Source organism: Magnolia sinica, chromosome 6, assembly GCF_029962835.1.
Source record: "Magnolia sinica isolate HGM2019 chromosome 6, MsV1, whole genome shotgun sequence".
Lineage (NCBI taxonomy): Eukaryota > Viridiplantae > Streptophyta > Magnoliopsida > Magnoliales > Magnoliaceae > Magnolia > Magnolia sinica.
Genome location: NC_080578.1, coordinates 2,628,719 through 2,649,951, shown reverse-complemented (window position 1 = coordinate 2,649,951; position 21,233 = coordinate 2,628,719). Strand labels below are relative to the sequence as shown.

The 21,233-nt window shown below is 40.1% G+C and overlaps 1 protein-coding gene across 1 annotated transcript; it reads left to right on the top strand.

Annotated features, from left to right (window-relative positions):
* Window positions 1-21,233, top strand: LOC131247942 (uncharacterized). The gene is made up of 7 exons (XM_058247915.1): window positions 1-244; window positions 2,232-2,447; window positions 12,854-12,994; window positions 18,108-18,216; window positions 18,375-18,436; window positions 20,140-20,243; window positions 20,823-21,233. The coding sequence occupies exons 2-7, from the start codon at window positions 2,355-2,357 to the stop codon at window positions 20,929-20,931; spliced, it is 618 nt and encodes a 205-aa protein (XP_058103898.1). The 5' UTR covers window positions 1-244; window positions 2,232-2,354; the 3' UTR covers window positions 20,932-21,233.

The window sequence follows — 21,233 nt, the reverse complement described above, 5'->3', positions numbered from 1 at the left end:
ACTTGCGTCCCTCTTCTCAAATTCTCGTTCCTTTGCTTTGCGTTCGTCATTTTGTTCCGTTCTCTCTTCTTTTCAAAAATCCAAGCGAAGAAGGAGAAGAGTCCGTTGCTTCTCTTGTATTTCTATCTCTCGTTCTGCAAGATCGAAGTTTGAGAGAGAGAGGCAGAAATCTCGTTCCCGCTCTTCAAATCGCTGAAAGAACGAAACAGAGATCGAAATCATCGAAAATATTCTTCCTAATCAGGTAAAAAAAAGCATCGGATCATTTCCAAAAACCCTAGATCTCATCAATCTCCATCTCGCAATTTTTGCTGCATTTCTTTCCATTGACAGATTGAACTTCTATTGGCTCAATCCGCTAGGGACTTAGATTAGGATCGAGAATCGCAGGATTGGATTTGAACAGGAATTCTTTCGATGTTTCGATTGATTTTCCTCGAATTAGAGTCTTTTCATCCTTTTTCTACCTGCGATGATCATGGTTCAAATTGGGCTTATTGCAGATTTCAAGATCTGTTTTTTCTTTCTTTCCTTATTATTATTATTATTATTTTTAGTCGTTCAGGTGTTTAGGCTGTGTTTGGATGCACAAGTGAATTGAATTTCTGATATTTTAGTTTAGTAAAGATGATATGACTAAATGTTACGGCTGCATTTAGATGCACAAGTGAATCGAAATGCGAAATAGTCTGTTTGATCCCAGTAGTAATGAAAAAAATTAACCATGTCCTAGATTTGTAATGGGGAAGCAGTCCTCAAATTGCAGTTATGTTCCTTTCAAGTCCAGCTTGGGAAGTAGCATAGTTGGAATTTGGGCCCACTCGGATATGATTGTTAGGGAATGGAATCACAATTTGGTTATTACCGCTCTACCAGACCAACTTTGCAATTCAATTCGATATTGCATCCAAACACTCCCTTAAGATGTTTCCTGGCACTCATGATTAGTATCCCTCAAATTGCTGTTGCTTTTATTTCAATTCCAACTTGAAAGTAACATCAGGGCAATTTGGAGCCCAGGTTCTCAAGATGAATACCAGGAAGGTGACTACAGTTTGGTTAATTAGACTGATTGTCAAAATTCAATTTGATAGTGCATGCTAGCACACCCTTAGTCACAGCTTATATATTTGAATCTATGGATCTTTTAATCTGTGGAGGGTGATTGATGAGTGACTTGTGAAGAAAATTCCTTTCCTTCTTTTCCTTAATGAATGTGATCATTCATTTAAAAAAAAAGAAACAGGCGCCTAGTTATGCATTGATATTTTGCAAAAATGAATTTCTGCCTTAGAAAAGTCAACATCTTATTGTGGAAATTCTAGCAGTTAAGAGCCTTCTAGTTATGTCTCTGACATTTTCTGTTAATTCAGTTGATTCATATTGTATGATACTGTCTTTTTGTTTTGAATGCTTCTACACCAACATCAAAGGAAGGGACTATGGTCAATAGACACTCTCCCCCCCACCTCTTTTCCATTGATAGGGGATGATACAGTGGCCCCAGTTGCATGGGAAGTCCCATAGAGGGAAGGAAACATGGTCCCTAGATATTTACATTGTTTGATTGCTAGGAAATGATATGGCATCCCTGTTATATGGGAAGTGGGAAGTCCATGCAGTGTACAACTCACCATACATTTTCGCAGAGGTGAAGGTAGATTTGGTTCACCCATTTAGCGGTTCACACACCATGAATGACCCACTGTTCAAAATGCACAACTATCAGACAATCCTAGCCATCAATTTTCACCACTTTTTGCCCGCCGACTGTCGTTTTTAAACCTTTTTTGTCTACCGTCCATTTGAAGGCTACTGTTCGGGTGCTAAGATTGGTGGTTGGTGTGGTTTTTTAGCTATGGTTCATCCATGTTGGGCCCACTAAATGGACACTCCCATTCCACCTTCTCCCTTGCCATGTGTTCGATGGGAGGTAGATTGTGTGGAACTTCCCTTTCAGTTGCACTTTTTGTCTCCCTTCATCGCTATGCAAGTGACTGTAGAAATACTGAAATGAACATGGTTTAAAAAGCAAACAACATTTTAATTATCATTCAAACCTCTGCATTGCGAAACTTCTTTTTCTGACATTCTATTGAAACTGTTTGAAATGAGATTCTAGCTTCAATTTATAATACTCCATCCTTTTCTTAGATTCTTTTTTTTTTTTGTTTTTTGTTTTGCCACTTCTGTCATGCATCATGACCGTACCATTCTCTTCCTGGATCCAGGATTTGCAAATGATAAGAACTCGCAATATTGTGGCAATGGTGATGAAGGCCTTGTATGTCGGCTCTTGAAGACAATCGTGGAAGATAATTATAAAAGAAGAAAAAAAAAAGTACTCAAAAGAGATGTTCTCGCTGTTTTATGGACTCTGGAACTATCTCTTCAGCAAGACAGAGTTCCATGTCCTTATTCTTGGAATCGATAAAGCTGGAAAAACTGTAATCTACTTTTCTGTTTCTTTTACAATCCTCTTATTTAGTCTTGTATATATTCTGCTATTAGTTCCTTGGAGTAATAACATGTGGATTTCTAATTCGTCTAATTTGCATGGTATATATCGTAAATACTTTGTATGCCTTAATCTTCGTTTTGGTCTAGATTTTAGAAATTCAGTTCATTTGCTGGTACCCAAGCCCAATCGGATCCTGTCTGGACCTCAAATATAGTACCCAGACCTCAACCTGACCAAACTTGACCCCCTAAAGCAAGCAAGGGGATGGGTACACCGAGACATGACCAGAACCTGACCTGTTGACAACCGTACTCTGGCTGTCCATTTTTACATGAATATGTAACAGACTGTATAGAATGCAAATGTGATATTGTATGCCCCATTTTTGCGCTCTTTACATTGCGCTATGAGAGCAACAAATCATGCAACCTTAGAAGTGCCTGATGACCTTGAAATCAGGTTGGCAGGTGGTCCGGAGAATAACAAGCCTTCCACTCTCATTTTAGCTTCTTTTCTCATCAGGCTAGTTTTTCCCTCATGCGCCGAATTGTTACAAACTTGAGCAAATTGGCGGTCAGGTTGACTCAATTTTTTATTTTATTATTATTATTTTTTTTTTTTTGAGAACTGAGCAAGCTTTTTGGAACTTGCTACTTTGGGGAGCCAAAAGTGAGCTGAATAGACAACATTCCGCATCACCTGAGAAAATGAATGGAAGAAATTCTTAATCTAGAGGAGGCCCCTTGGAAAGGTGGGGTGTGGAACCTGTTGCCGACCAACTAGTGGAAGCTAAATATCCAAGGATGTTCATTAGGTTGTTAGAGGACATCAGGTTTGAGGTGTGGTTCAAGATGAGCATAGGGTCCTTAATGCATGGGCATTTTCACATTGGGCTTGAATCAGGTGGCCAATGGGATGCAAGGGCACACTTGGGGTGGGTGGCTTGTGTGAGGCAGGTGGCTCGTGTGAGGTGGAACCCATGTGATGTGGGGCCCATGAGGGGGTTCGGCCAAGAACCTAACCATGAGATGCGGGGCCTGAGCTATGAGATAAAGGGATTGATTCGGCATGCTCTATCAGTTCAACTTTTAGAGCAAGTGGTTAGTTGTTCTGCATCAAAGTGGTATCAGAGCAAGAGGTCTCATGTTTGAGACTCCTCATCGGGGGCGATTAATGCATGAGCATTTTCACACCAAGCTCGAGTGAGGTGGTCTCTAGGATGCAGGGGCACACTCGGGGTGTGCGGTTCATGTGAGGCGAGTCCCACCCGTGTGAGGCGGGTGGCTTGTGTGATGTGGAACCCATGTGATGTGGGGCCCACAAGGGGGTTCGGCCGATGACCTAACCCATGGGATGTGGGGCTTGGGCTATGAGATAAAGGGATTGATTCACCACACTATCAGTTCGAGCTTTTAGAGCAAGTGGTTAGTTGTCCTGTATCAGTCCTCAAATTAGCTTTATGCAGCCCAATCGGCATTGGTTACTTTGAATCCATTTTGATGGGGATGATGTTGATTCAAGAATTCTTCAGCCATCCGATGGTAGAAGTGACTTGAAAAGTTCTAGTTTTTGGGCTTTTGCTTCTTGTCTGAGTGTCATGGAAAAGGTCTTTTATAGTCAACGAGATTGTAGTAGCAAGGGCTACTGTTTCCTTCCCTTTCTTTTGTTCAGTCCATAGAGATGTGGATTTGAATCTGATTCGTTGGCTAAGAGGGCATTCTCAGGCCTTCCCTTTTAATCAGTAATAGCTTTCCATTGCTTTGATAGATTGCTTTCCTCTTTTCTTTCAATAAAATAAAATAAAATTGCTATTCCCTCAAAAAGGATTACAAAAAAGAAAAAAGAAAAAAAGAAAAGAAAAGAAAAAAACGAAACAAAAAGTGGCCATTTTGTGAATTCAGTTGGCTACCGTTTGAATGCTAGTTGCATCACATATGCTCCCCCTTGAACTAGGGTAAAGCTGTGACTGATAAAATGGATAGGCTCCATAGAAAAACCACTATAAACTTATGGGTTGGTTGAAAGAATTAAACAGCGGAAATAAAAGGAATAAATGATCTAAAATTCTAACAATACTCATCATAACTGAGAAAATCATAAAGGAAACATGCAATGGAGCGGGCCATCACTACAACCATGGAGTATGGAATTCAATTACTACTTAGGTTGGATCCGGCGAGGGATGAGACCTCCCGATCTTGCATGGTCACACCCAATCGATCAATGAAGATCACTAGTCCGAAGAACCAAGAAGTTTCTCGGATTAGGGATTTGGGAATTTGGGGATTTAGGGTTTAGATCGGTTCTCAAGATTTTGATCGAAGAGGACTTAGCCAAAACAAAAAAAATAGAAGAAAGAAAGTTATTACCTTCAGGAAGTTGGAGGGGCACAAGAAGAAATTAGAAGAAGAAGATCAAGGGGAGAGAAGAAGCACCATTAGAGAGAAGAGAGGAAGGAGGCAACCAAAGGGTTTGCTTTTCATTCATCAATAGTTGAAATTCGTGTTTAGGGCTTTACCCCACTTAAATAAGCAAATAAAGACATAAAATTACTAAAATACCCCTAGAATAAGCAAATAAAGATATAAGATTACTAAAAGACCCCAAACTAAGTCAAAAATTGCACAAATAACATAAGTATGGGAAATTTTGTGCGCTCGGTCTTCTTTCTCCAATCTTCCTTCACATGTGTCTTCCCTAAGTGGGGTCTTCTATATGTCCAATCACATGTGAAAGGTCTTCAGCTCCTCAATATTCGCCTATCCACAAGGACGGCACTTGTGGTTGGCGCTTTCTTCGTTGGTACACCTTGAATGCACCTGTGTCCGCATCAATTCCCCACGGGTGAGAAAAACTCGACTCCGACGAGTTGAAACTTTTGTAGCGCTCGAGTAGATCTGGATCAATACCTTGCAATGCGTCGCCCGACAGCCACGTAGATTCAGACGATGGTTTGTTTTTCCACCTGACAAGATACCTTTGGAAACCCCCATCTCTCGTGGATACTATCTCGTCATCCAAGATTTCCTCAATTGCTTCTTTATGGGTAATGGGTGGAGGAGGTGGTGGAAGGGGTTGGGTAGCAAACTCAGAAAAAGGCCATGAAAGGGACGATGTATCAATAATGGGAGTATGGGCACGGACTAGATCTTCCACATTAAAAGTTGGATTAATGCTCATTTCAGGTGGAAGGTCAACCCGATACGCGTTGGACCCAACCTTTTGTAATATCTTAAATGGTCCAGCACTACAGGCTTATAATTTCTTTGCAGATCCTTGAGAGAATCGCTCTGGCCTTATTCGCACCATTACATAGTCTCCTTCTTGAAATTCTTGCACTTTACGATGAGAATCATCTGAAACTTTATAATTATTATTGCTCTTATTTAACCGCTGTCTAATATGTGTATGCAAATCATGAATATGGCATGCGAATGCATCGGCTGACTCAGAAGACCTTTGGGTAACAGACATAGGTAAGAGATCTATGGGCACTCTAGGTTTATAACCACTTACAATTTCAAAAGGACTCAACCCTGTAGATCTATTAACTGACCCATTATAAGCAAGTTCAGCAGTTGGTAAAATTAGGTCCCAAGTCTTAACATGTTCACCCACTAGACAACGTAGAATATTTCCAAGGCTACGGTTTACCACTTCAGTTTGACTATCTGTTTGTGGGTGGTAAGCAGTAGAAAATTGCAAACGAGTTCCCATAATGTGCCACAGTGTCTTCCAAAAATAGCTAGTAAATCGAACATTACGATCAGACACTATGGTTTTAGGTAACCCATGGAGACGCACCACACCATCAAAAAAGAGACGAGCAACATGAGACGCATCTGAAATCTTCGAACATGGGAGGAAATGCGCCATTTTCGAAAAACGGTTCACAACGACAAAAACGGAATCGTGCTTTTTTATAGTCTTGGGAAGCCCGAGCACGAAGTCCATACTAATGTCCTGCCATGGAGCATGTGGCACTGGCAATGGCGTGTACAGCCCAGTATTTTGCTTTCTTTGCTTTGCCAGTTGACATGTTCGACACTGCCCTAAAACTTTGGATACGTCTCGCTTGAGGCTGGCCAATAGAAACTAACTACCAAGAGGGCAATGGTCTTATCACGACCAAAATGGCCAGCTATCCCTCCTGAATGAAGCTCCAAGATGAGGAATTCACGAAGGGACATACGGGGAATACAAAGTCTCTCCCTTGAAAAGAAAACCATCTTTAAGAACATATTCACCCATAATATGCTGGTCACTATATAATGACTCTTAAGTACCCCCAAAATCAGGACATATGGGGTATTCATCTTTCAATTGCTCAAATCCGACTACCTCTACACTCAAGGAGTTGAGCAACGCCACTCTCCTACTAAGGGCATCCGCTGGTTTGTTTTCAACCCCGGCCTTGTGTTTCAAAACAAACGAATATTCCTGAAGAAACGCTACCCACTTGGCATGCCTTGGGTTGAGTTTCTTCTGAGAATGCAAATATCTCAAAGCCTCATGGTCAGAAAACAAAACGAATTCTTGCGGTAGGGGGTAGTGTCGCCAATGTCTCAGGGATTGCACTACCGCATAAAATTCTTTATCGTAAGTGGAGTATTTTTGTTTTGCCTCATTCAGTTTCTCACTGAAATAGGCCACTGGGTGTCCTTCTTGACTCAACACTCCACCTATACCGACACCAGACGCATCACACGCTACTACAAAGACTGTAGAAAAGTCAGGTAGACGCATGACAGGAGCTTCCACCATCTTGCCCTTAATTTCTTTAAAAGCCTTGACGGTGGCTTTAGACCACACGAACTCTCCCTTTTTCATGCACTCGGTAATGGGAGCCATGATCGTGCTAAAACTCCTAATGAACCGACGATAAAAAGTTGTTAGGCCGTGAAAACTTCGTACCTCATGAATGTTCCTTGGTTCTGGCCACTCAACTATGGCCCTGACTTTTTCAGGGTCTGCTTGCATCCCTTCAGATGACACTATAAATCCTAAGAACACAACTTGGTTAGACATGAATGCACATTTCTTAAGATTAGCGTACAACTTTTCCTTCCTAAGGACACTACAGACCTTCTTTAAATGTTCAAGGTGTGATTCCTTAGTGGTACTATAAATAAGAATATCGTCAAAGTACACCACTAGGAATTTTTCCATGAACGGCCTCAAAGCTTGGGTCATCACCCGCATGAAAGTACTGGGTGCGTTAGTCAAGCCGAAGGGCATGACCAACCACTCATACAACCCATCTTTCGTCTTAAACGCCGTCTTCCACTCATCTCCTGGGCGTATACGAATTTGGTGATATCCACTCTTGAGGTCTATCTTAGAGAATATAGTGGACCTGGCCATCATGTCAAGCATATCATCAAGTCTAGGTATAGGAAACCTATACTTGACAATAATTTTGTTTATGGCACGGCTATCCACACACATGCGCCACGTGCCGTCTTTCTTTAGCGTCAACAATGCAGGCACGACACGGGCTCATACTCTCTTGGATGAAACCCTTTTGCGAAGCTCATCAACTTGCTTCTTCAACTCGGCATGCCTGCAGGGTTCATCCCGTAGTGAGGAAGGTTCGGTGTAGAGTAGACCCCGGGACAAGATCAATGGCATGCCGTATGTCCCTCATAGGTGGCAACTCATTCGGTAAGTCTTCGGGAAATACATCACCGTATTCCTTCAGGACCGAGGTCACCTCACGGGGCAACTCTGATGGAACCTCAGGTGTAATTTCTCTAGCCACAAGGGCATACACCATAGAATCCTGCTTAGTCTCTTTTTCAAACTCTCTTGCACTGATTATATGTAAAGACTTAGGTTTGGATTTCCCCATTTCTCTAGGCTCACTTGCTTTCTCATCCTTCTTCTTCCCTAGTGTATTCTCAGGTGGCATGGGATTAAGTTTGATCTTTTTACCATTATACATAAAAGTACACGCATTCGAACGGCCAAAGATCGTGACATCATTATCGAATAGCCACGGTCTACCTAGGATAACATGTCCCACATCCATAGGTAAAACATCACACCACAGGGACTCTTTGTATGACCCAAACTCGATGGGGACTAGACATTGCTGGGTGACAGGTAGGGATGTCTTGTCAACCCAAGAAACTTTATATGGGTCTGGATGAGGTGTGGATTTCAGTTTTAAGCGATCTAAGGTGCTAGTGGAAATCACATTCTGACAACTTCCACTGTCCACTATCACCTTACAATTCTTTTCACCACACTTGGCAATAGTGTAGAAGATAGTGCTTCGACGCCAGTCAACACTACTTCTAGACTGAGCTAACACACGCCTGACTACTGCAAGCATTGCTTCTCCATCCACTTCTTCTTCATCAGTGAGTCCTCCTTCAGGGTGATACTCTTCAACTTCATAATCACCCTGGTCATCTCCACCCTCGTGAGACTCGCCTATAACTAAGGCTCTCCCACGGTTCTTCGTAGGACACTGATTAGACATGTGGCCAAGGTTGCCACACTCATAGCACCTCACTTGGCTCATGTTACTAGGACCGGCACCAAGAACCCCTTTGCCCTTGTCCTCCCTAGGCTTAGGCGGAATGGTCGCCTGTGCCCTAGGTTGATTACCAATATTAGGTCTAGTTCCTTGGGAACTAGATCTAGCATTGGAGTCTCGGGACTCAAAACGACGAAAGACAGGAGCCTTCAGATACTGCTCTAACTCCTGCACGACTTGATATGCTTCATCTAAGTCCGTTAAGGGCCGAGTGATAAGCTCGCGCTGAAGATCCGCACAAAGGCCCGTCTTAAAACGCGAGAGCGTTACTAGAGGGTCTTCTCGGATATCACCTCGCATCACATACTCTTCAAATTTAGCGATGTAGTCAGCGGCAGACATTGACCCTTGGCGTAAGGATTGCCATTGGTCAAGGAGCTTCTGACGGTATGAGAGAGGAAGGTACTTCTCCTTCAACTTCTCTTTCATCTCATACCAATGTGTGATAGGGGCTCTACCAACTCTCTCTACCCTACGCTCGGTGTTGGTCCAGAAGAGCTTGGCTTGACCCACAAGCTTCATCTTAGCAAACCGCATTTGACGGTTTTCTGACATGTCATACCACTCAAAGTAGTGGTCCATATCAGCAACCCAGTCAAGGAATGCCTTGGGATCCAAGCGTCCATCAAAACTTAGAGCCTCAACTCTCACACTCTTCATCGCACGCTCATCTGGATCATAACGGTCTTGATGACCACATGTGGCTCGTGCCTCTCGCACCACACCACGACCGTTACCACGATCTCTATCCTCACTACCACCACGTGTGGCAGCACGTTCTTCAATGATTCCTTCCACTTGGGAGTGCGCATCTTCCCCTACAGCGGGGTTTTCCTTTTGGGACGCCTCTAGTTGCTCCACCTTAGTCATGGTGGTGGTAATTTGGTTCTCAAGGCGGGCAAACTCACGCCTTTGACTCGCTTCTAGGGCGGTTATCTTTTGTATCAATTGAGCAAGTTGCTCAGATAACTGCTCATTATTCATGGTAGGTTGAAGTCCGAAACCTCTACCTCTTCTCGTGGGCATACAATGAAGACTTGAACCAAACTCTACCTAACTAGACTACTAGGTGTTATGACTTTCAAGATGAATGCGATGAATGCAAAACTACTATGAACTGACACAATTAAGTTGAAACAGGAAACAACTCAAATCTGAAAATTTTCCAGATTAGAAACTTTCTAAAATTGAAAAGTTTCTAAAATTGAAAACTTTCTAAACCTAGAACTTTCCTAAGTTAAATCTAAAAATCAAAACCCTAATTTGATAACTCGATCTAGACAAAAACCATGCAAGCCTAGGCTTTGATACCAAATTTGACGTAGGACAGCCCTAATTATGATGCATGCTCATGGAAATAATTAAACAGCGGAAATAAAAGGAATAAATGATCTAAAATTCTAACAATACTCATCATAACTGAGAAAATCATAAAGGAAACATGCAATGGAGCGGGCCATCACTACAACCATGGAGTATGGAATTCAATTACTACTTAGGTTGGATCCGGCGAGGGATGAGACCTCCCGATCTTGCATGGTCACACCCAATCGATCAATGAAGATCACTAGTCCGAAGAACCAAGAAGTTTCTCGGATTAGGGATTTGGGAATTTGAGGATTTAGGGTTTAGATCGGTTCTCAAGATTTTGATCGAAGAGGACTTAGCCAAAACAAAAAAAATAGAAGAAAGAAAGTTATTACCTTCAGGAAGTTGGAGGGGCACAAGAAGAAATTAGAAGAAGAAGATCAAGGGGAGAGAAGAAGCACCATTAGAGAGAAGAGAGGAAGGAGGCAACCAAAGGGTTTGCTTTTCATTCATCAATAGTTGAAATTCGTGTTTAGGGCTTTACCCCACTTAAATAAGCAAATAAAGACATAAAATTACTAAAATACCCCTAGAATAAGCAAATAAAGATATAAGATTACTAAAAGACCCCTAACTAAGTCAAAAATTGCACAAATAACATAAGTATGGGAAATTTTGTGCGCTCGGTCTTCTTTCTCCAATCTTCCTTCACATGTGTCTTCCCTAAGTGGGGTTTTCTATATGTCCAATCACATGTGAAAGGTCTTCAGCTCCTCAATATTCGCCTATCCACAAGGACGGTACTTGTGGTTGGCGCTTTCTTCGTTGGTACACCTTGAATGCACCTGTGTCCACATCAAAAACCACTATAAACTTATGGGTTGGTTGAAAGAATTTCGGGATAAGTTGTTGCCTCAGATTGTGAGATCTCAGCATTTTAAGTTCGGCCTAAGGTTAAAGTAGGAAGAATATTGCAAGGCATTACTCTCTCTCTACTGTGGAATCATGGAGAAATTTGCGTGTCAAATTGCAAAAATAGAGCGATTACATCTGAAACTAGCTACGAATTAGAAAAAGACAGAGGTGAACTGTTTCTAGATGTGAACACATAGAGAAGCTTGCTGGGAGCTTTTTAATGCATCTCACTGCCCGGTGTATTGGGTATTATTAATTCACATAGGTGATAGGACAGAAGGGAGTACAGCTGTTAAAAGAGCAGTTGGCTAATTATCGAATCAAACAAACAAAAAAGTCATCATCTCATGCCTTGTTCAATGTCTACGGGGAACAAATAATCTACTGTGGATGCAGATTGGTCAGATGCTTGTGCCTGCAAATATTTTCATTTTCAGGCGTGAGAAAGGACATGGAAATACCAATCTTGAGAAACTGTTACAAATATTGATGTTGATGTATTCTTTTCATTATTGACTATCCTCGTATGTAATCTCTGTGTTGCACATAAATTGTCATTGTGTTTGCACAAGCACTTGTGCACCACCTGCTGAAAATTTCCACTTCTTTGCTTGCGCACTTATGTGCATCAGCCGACGTATCTGTCAAGAAGGTATTCAATAATGGTAACGGCTGGCCATTGGATTGTTGCTTTACGAGCTGCGGTCGAAATTCTTTAAGAAAAAAAGTGTGATGAAATTCATGCAATCTGTGGGATTCTTCCCACAAATGCATATAGCGTTTGACATCATTCCCCTCAAGAAATTTGAGGGGGGGGGGGGGGGGGGGTTGGGGGAGGGGAATCTATCACTATTCATCCCAAAAATTATCTGAAAATACCAAAAATTTCAAAAAAAATAGAAAAAGAGATGAAAAACACTGATATTGTGCATCCATATATAGATCTATACTTATACAAGTATTTGAACAATCTACACTCCAAATATTTTACAAAAAATAAAAATTGAAAATTGCTGAAAATTATATAAAAACCAGCAAAAATACAAAAAAGGAAAAATAATATAAACATAATCAAAGCGAACACAAATCTGGTAAGATATGTTCGATTTGGTAATACAATGGAGAGTCAATACATTTGCAGCAAGAAAAAAGAAAAGAAAAGACTTTTACCTATGTTTTCAAAATAGTTTCAAGAAGACAAAAGGTCAAATAGAGAAGGAAAAATGGGAGAAAAATGAAAAACAACTCCCAAGACGGGACGTATTCGTGGCCGTTACGCATGGTCACAATGTGGAATGTTACAGTCCAATTTTTTTGGCACAGGCTGTAACAACCCCATATCGCGTAGCGGCTCATGTTGTTACCATTATGACCCTATATCGCGTAACGACCTGTGCCGTTACCGTTATGGGCCTTATGGCTGTTATGTAATCATTTTTGTTTACCTTGTCTGCCAATGCAGCTATGATTGAGACAACTACTGATGGTTTAAGTTAAAAATCATTTACCTATGTTATTCTTTCATTATACTTTCCTTTGGTTCTTTCAGTTTGCTCTGCAATCTATTCCTATGTTGTGTGCTTTCAAGAAAATGTGTACTGATTTTGATATTTCCAACTTCATAGACTTTGCTAGAGAAGTTGAAGACATTGTACTCAAACTTGGAAGGGCTCCCCCCTGATCGCATCGTTCCAACGGTTGGGCTTAACATTGGTCGGATTGAAGGAACAAAGAACAAACTTGTGTTTTGGGACCTAGGAGGTCAGGTAAGCAAACTGTTTTACTCATTCACCAAATCTCTTTCATTTCTGCATGGCAAGCTAGGGGTTTAAACTTGGAACACAAATGGTGTTGGCATTTTGCTCTCTGTAGAAGTGGGTCCATGGTTCTGTGATCCGAATAGTTGATCTGATGGGCCCCTCTTTGGATGGAGATGCCCCAGAAATCTTCCAAAATGCAAGTTCACTGTTGTCCAATATTTGGTTTTTCCTCTGAATTATTACTGTATTTTTTTTTTTTCTCAACCATCTACTTGTAGACCACTAACCGAAGGGTGGGCTAATAAAAAAACCTTTTGGGGTTTGGTGGGTCTCATCAGATCAACCGTCTCAATCATCGAACCATGGGTACCACTTATATGGAATGTGATTCAGGACACTCTTCATGGCATATCGTGTTGGGACATGATAATTCCTCAAAAACACTGATGTGCATCAAGATTGAACTTTTAAAAACACCTAGCTCGGTATCCGAGTTGGTAGTGTACCACTCTCCTTAAGCAGTGTAGCCTGGGATCCAATCTTACCACTGGCATTAGGTGAGGCATTACCCTTGTCACCTATCCAAAAAGAAAAGAAAAGAAAAGATTGAACTTTCAAACTCCATTTTGAAATGTTTCTCAGATTCCCATCATCACATTTTAAAGGTGGGAGATATGTGCGCTCTGACTCCCGGTGCACACTGTGCACTGAAAATCATGTCTTTATTTTATTATGGCACATCTATTAAAATCCTTTCTATTTTGGAACTAGCATATGTGTCGGTGGAAGACAAATATGCGACATAAGATGCAGAGATTAGGTAAACCTGTAAAGAGTCATACCACATCTCTGGTTTCTGACAATTGTAAACTCTTCCCTCTGGCGTGGATTGTTGCAAGCAGTGTTCGAATTATCTCCAATATAATCGAAATATCTCCGATATTATCTTTATCTCTAGCTCAACGATACCGATAACACTAGTAGCGATACTGATAACGCTGGTAATATAAAAAATTCCAAGTATTAGCAATGTATCGCTAAGTATCACCAACATATCAATATCACTAATATAATCGCCAACATTTTCAACTATGTAAATTCTAGGCGTCGCCTGTATTGCCAATGTAGTGCCCATATTTTCGACTATGTAAATTTTAGGTAAGGGCTTGTATCATAAGTGTATTAGACGATATTTTAATAATATCGCCAATGTATTGACATCATCAAAATTTTGTTTATTAGAAAAAAAAAATTATTTCAATTTTTTTCATGGGCACATGGTTTTATCGTGTTCAATTTTTCATTGATAATATCTCGATCTTATCAATATCGCAACATGCGCGATATTGAGACCACAATCTTTCATTTTCTTTCCAATTGTTGATGGATTTCTTGGTGAAATATCATATGTTGTTGATACTTTGCAATATCGATGCATGTTTGAATGGAAGGTTGGATGGTTAAATAGGTAGGATGGGATGGTTGGACTGATTTCTTACAAGTGCGCATGCTTTTAAGGCCCCAATAAATGGAAACTTGTTATGTATGTATTCTTTTTTGCAACTTTTTTTTAAATTTTTTTTTTTTTTAAATTTATTTTATTTTAATTTCTAAATATACAAATATGTACATTTTAACATCTCGTGAAGTTTCACTGAAAATTCCATCGTTTTCCCCATGTTTTACCGCATTTCCGGTTATCAACGATATTATCGGCGATATCGATATTGTTTCTGTATCCCTGGCCAGCGAAACTTGTAGCGATACCGATATTTTGAACACTGGTTGCAAGTACCTCCCTTTTTGTTTACTGATTAGTCGTAGAATCCTTCATGGTGTATTAGCATCTTTATCTCCGAAAAATTGATTGTTTTACCCCTATCTCATAGGCAGTGTTTTAAATAGCGGTAGCGTGTTGCGTAGTGTTCAACCTTCTATAGTGTGTAGCATATAGCGTAAGCTACACGATATTTTTATTTTTTAATTTAAAAATGGGAAAAGTATGATAAATAGTAAGGAAAAAGTAAAAAAATAAAAATAAAATGATGATTCATTTTTTAAAAATATAAACATGTTCAAACAAGTTATTAATTATCATTTATCAAAAGCCAATCCACATATATAAAGACATAAACCAAATCAAATAAGTATCACATCAATAACTTTCTATGCAAATCACTTTAATTAATAATGTTTAATTGAAACCACTAGTCACAACTCACAAGTGTGAAAAGAAAAAAAAAAAGTCCCATAGGTTAAAAGTACAATACAGATGTCATATATACACAGAGGTTTTCGAAAACCCTCTTTCGAAACCTTTTTTTTTTTCTTTAAAGTTTAGTTTTAAAGGTTTTTAGTGTGTGAGTTTTGCACCAACTTTAACAAAGGATCACCACCGTTTGAAGTGAAAGTAAACAAAGAAATGTTTGGTTTTAATTTTACATTTTAAGTTTTTTTCTTTTATAATGTGAGTTTTACACAAATTTTAACAAATAAAACTTTAAAAAAATGCATTGTAGTGTACACTGTACACTACAAATGCTACACGCTATGTAGCTTTAGCATATATGCTACAACCCCTGCGGCATATGCTATAGGGGATTTATGTTATTTAGCTACGCTACGTAGAGCTATGGTTACGCTATGCTGTGGGTGCTATTTGAAACGCTGCTCATAGGTAAATATTTGTAGAAGTATGAGCTTACCATGGTGCTTGTAATGTCATCCAACCTGTTGGGAAAGCTGAATGCTCGAACAAAATAGCATATACAGTACAATTTTATTTCACTTTTCACGATAGCAGGCTGATCAATATTGCCACAGCAAGAGACTGATATCTAGCCTCACAATGTACATTTAATACATACTGCTAAATTTTGGGAAGGTATAAAACTGCAATTGATGATTTAGGCACTTCTATAGCATGACAATGTTCCCAAGTGTGGGCCAGCTCAAATGCCTCTGGCACATGCTGTTTGACCAATATTGCTCATATTTATGCCAATACATCTAGTGTGCTGGTGCAGCACTTCCTCATATTGGGCACAGTTACCTTATTTGATGGTATTGGGGATACGTGTACAGGTCCATTATTGCAGTTTGCTACCTGCAGAAATCAAAATATACATGTACGATGGAGTGGCCTTTGTTCTTTTATGGATTATTCACTGCCTTCCACTAATATGTTATGCTCTATCATATAATATATTTCGTAATAAGTAGTGTCACTGTTTTCATTTTCAATTCATGTGCATTCTAGTTGTGTCATGCAGTGTATTCAATAACAGTAATGGTGGCTGTAATGGCCAGCCTTGGCCGTTGCAGTGTAGGCCATAATGGGCGTTATGGCCCTTTAATGTTGAAATTCTTTTTAAAGGAAAAAAAATTTATCCCCTGTATCGAGCCTGTATTGGTCAGTTATGTGCCTTTTTCTTTTTTCAAATTCGGCTTTACAGCTCCGTATCTCATAACAGTCACCATCATTACCATTATGCAACGGCCGTTACAGCCATAAAGTAACCGTGTTTGAATACCATGGGTGTCATGCGATGTGCGGTGCTAGTATATTTTGGACACAATTGTAAATTTAGCTTATGTTTTAGGTTGAAAGTTATGAAGTCCGGCCAAAAGAAGATTTGCTGATCTTTAGACTTCTATTTCAAATTCAAAAGGATACCCATAGTTGGGCGGGGGGTCAATACTGGCTGGGACCATTTTGGCATGTGAGTGGTGTCAATGTGATCCTCTGCTAATGGCCACTTCCGAGAGCCCTGGTAAAAGTGGAAGGTTGATGTCTGGCAGCCAATTGTGTAAGTTTTGGCAATTAACCATTTGAAAGCCAAGCTTACATTGCTGGGAGAAAGGCTAAGATGGTGATTGTAGTGTGAAAGGATGCGCATAAATGCAACATAAAAGCAAAAGGTTCACATTTTTATTTGCTTTGTCCATGAGCCCAGACCAAAACCAAACTATGCCAGCTTCCCATATGAATTGCACCTTTTGCTGTCTAGACCCAAGTTGTCTGGACCAATTAACCCTGATTTTGGGTGCAATGGTATGTATAAACATACGATGAGCATGTTTTCTATGCATACCATACATACATGAAAGCCTTTATACACTCTTGAATCAGAAAATCGGACTTGTCAAGGTGTTATTCGAATGTTAGGTAAAAGAGATTGTCCAACAGGCACCTCCCTGCAAATGAATCAGTGTGGACTGTATACACTGGTTCAAAGGCACCTTCAATCTGAACAGGCTAGCCTATGACATAAACAGATGCGCATGCGAATTAGTGCCCAAGTAGCATTCCCTCTAAGACTGTGTGTTGATGCATACAAGTGCAAAAGTCGGTTTGGTCAAGAAGACCTGGCAAAAGTCCACCCACCATTCTTAATGATGAAGTAGCCCTCAATATGAATGCAAAGGAAATTAAAATTTGGTTGTTTCCACATTATTTTACTGGTAACTGCTATCATTTTTTATAGTGCATTCAAAGTTCAAACACCCCCTAAATGCAGTTGAGTGGTTGCTTAATATAACCTAATGAGAAATGCTCTAGTGGAGTATCAGAGCACTATAACTTATAGTGCTCCTAGTTGCATCAGTTTACTTGGACGGTCCAATTGACCGATCTGAACTGTCTATTAAGCTCAGAGCACGTTTCATGGGCTATTATGAAAAAATCACATTGATCAGATGGTTATGATTTCCTTATTTCTGTAGCGATCCTTTTCCCAAGCCATGGATGGGATGGTTACAGTTTCCTAACAGAAGTGGTTTTTTAGAATCATAAGCAATCCTTGATGATCACTAAAAAATAGATGGGCCAAATTGTTGATTGGATCTATTTTTGTGTAAATGATCTTGACCATCGATGTTTAAGTTCATTGGTCAAATGGCTAATATTTGTTAGATCAGTGTAATATTTTCATGGTAGCCTATGAAATATGCTTTGGGACTAATGAACAGTCTAGATATGGATTGGACTATCTAAGTGTCCCAATGCAACTACAGCAGTATAACTTATAGTTCTCCGAGAGCACTGGAGCATTTCTCTGACTTAATGGTGTCCTTGCGGGTTTTGAACTTTTCTCAAGATGGATTTTTATATTGACAGATTGGTCTTCGCACGATTTGGGAAAAATATTATGAGGAGGCACATGCCATAATTTATGTAATTGATGCTTCTTGCCCGTCACGTTTTGAAGATTCAAAGTCTGCTTTGGGTTAGTAATGTTTCCTCTCTAATATCATGGAATGCTGACGTTATAAATAATGCTTTTTGCCTGATTTTAGTATAAGAAATCTTTTAATTGAGGAAGATCTCAGATATCTCAGATTTGATTTTATGCTGCCGTACTGATACCTTGACTCTACCATCCAGAGAAAGTACTTCGGCATGAAGATTTACGAGGAGCCCCGGTTTTGGTATTGGCAAACAAGCAGGTGGTATCTTTATTTGTTAATTCCTTTCTGTTGAATAGGATTTCAAATCCTACTCTTCCCCACACACGCATGCGACAAGGACCAGGATGTTCATCTGGTGGATCCCACTTTTTGTGCCATGGCTTGAAAAGTTCAGGGCCATCCTGTCATCAGGTCCACCATACACATGGGAAAAATGGATGGTTAAAAGGACCTGACCACTGGTCCAAGTCAAATATTCATGTCGGAGAGGGCACTTGATGCATGGCCCAGTTCTTGCGCCTGCATGCACACTTGTGAAGAGAGTGTGCTTGTTCATGGACCTGTGTGCGTGCATGGGAAGAAAAAAAGAAAATAAGAAGTGGCATCTGTACCTCAACTTTGCTGTCCAATCAGATTGAATTCTTTTTTGTTTTTCCTGGTGTGTGAGGGACACTTGGTTGTATTAGTATCATTACATGTATTGCTAGCTGTGGATGCGGAAACATGTATCTATATTGTCGATATTATTGCTGATACCTGGAAATGTATCGCTGATCGAGGGAAACATTGGGAATGGCTAGCGTCATGGGTTTGCTCTCCACAGATGCGAGTTCGATTCCCCTCCCCGTGCTTTATTCGATGCACGTGGTTTGCGGGTGATTGCGATCATTTGCAGGGATTAGTCTCACCTTAATAAGGGGCGGGGACACCTTTTCATCATTAAAAAAAATGAATTGGGAAAACACATGGAAATGGTGGAATTCCTCAATTAAACTTTAGGATATGCTAAAATATACATTTGCATATTTAGGAATCAAATAATTACAAAAAAGACGCATACATGATAAAATTTTCTTTATGGGGCTTTAAAAGCATGTAATGCTAACTTCGGTAAAAATTACAAAAACATGAGGAAAATGGTGGATTTTTTCAATGATGCTTCAGGAGATGCTAAATACACATTTGCATCTTTAAGAATCAAATAATGGTAAAAAAGACGCATATTTGCATATTTAGGAATCAAATAGTAAGTTCCCCTTTCATGGGTCTTAAAAGCATGTATCATTGACTCAGGAAAACGTTTCAATACAACCATTCATCCATGCATGCACATACTTGCAAATCAAATAGTAAGTTTCCCTTTATTGGGCCTTAAAAGCATGAGTCATTGACTCAGGAAAATATTTCAATCCAACCATCCATCCGTGCATGCACATACATGCATCATCCATCCATCCGTGCACATGCGCGCGCACACACAAATCCATCCATCTGTCCATCCGTCCATCTATCCATGCATGCATACATATACACACATACAAACATGCATTTCATCAAACAACCATGCACTCATAAATTTTTTTGAAATGAATTTGTTTTTTAATGAACATGTTTTTGGCAATATGGATACATACAAGAGACACATGGAATTTACACGGTAAAAAATATTGGCGATATCGATACATTGGCGATACAAGTGACACCTGGAATTTACGTAGTTGAAAATATTGGCAATTCATTGGCGATACTTAGCGATATATCATTCGATACCTGGAATTTCTGATACTATCAATGTCATCAGTATCGCCAAGCTGGAGATATGGATAATATCGGAGATACTCCAAACGAACAATGGTGAGGGAGAGGCACAAACATGACCTTAATAACTCAAACCTTCTACCTTTTCCATCTCTTTTATTGTCTGTTGTCCAATTCGAAAATATTGATAGATATGATGGCAGGATCTTTCTGGGGCTGTGTCGGCCGAAGAACTAGCTAGATACTTGGATCTCAAGGAGTTGGATGAAAGGCTATACATGTTTGAAGCTGTTTCTGCATATGACGGGTAAGTAGGCCAACCTTAATATGGTAAAGTAGGCTTATCATATCATTCGGGTTCTGGGTGCATGGATCTCTCATTGGGCCCATAATATGAATGGTGTGGATCACTGAACCATTGGCCTACTTGTATGAACTGAAGCTATATGGAACTCCAAACTTACTGGTGGAACATTATACGTTATGATTCATGCACGGGGCTGTGTATAGTGTGTTTGGCCCTCAGTTTTTACGAGTGGGGACCACGGTTCTGTGATCTAGACGGTTGATCTGATAGCCCAACTGTGCATGGACTATGCTCCAAAATGCCCTCTTATGGAACAGTTCTAACCATTCCACGAGTGTGGCCTGCAAACCAATAGGTAAGAAGAAAAAATGCAGCGAGTCCACATTTGACTGGAAAAACAGGCCAAACATTGTATGGTTATGGATTTGAGACATTTTTGCAGTATTTTCTGTCCGCCAGCTGGATCACCAAACTATGGGCCCCTATCGTACAAATTTATGGCCCAGGAATATGTGCGAATCTGAGATGACAGATTCACATTGGTCATTATAACATCACCATTAGGAGTGGAATTTGCAGGTCGGGAATTAAAGAAGCCGTGGACTGGATAGTAGAGGTCATGGAGAGAAGTAAGCGCACAGAAACACTAAGGGTTCGTGCAGGTGGATATAGCCCAGTCCCATCGTAGAAAAGACTAGACGCCACATTAGCACCAGTTCAGATTCCGATACCTTTCTTCTGCTCGGAATTCTAATGGAGAAAAAGCATTTGCTGTCGGCAATCTACCCTGCTGCATATCGAATTGCGGATGTAATTCTTGGACGATTCAACCACATATGCCATATTTTATTAGAAGTGTATTCTCCCAAAATCAGAATACGGCTTGTATGATTTACAAGACAATGCTGCCATGAGTCATTGCAACCTGATGAGTTGTTTGGCTGGGCGAGGTCGCTGATTCAAAATCCGCTTACATTTTGGTTGATTTTA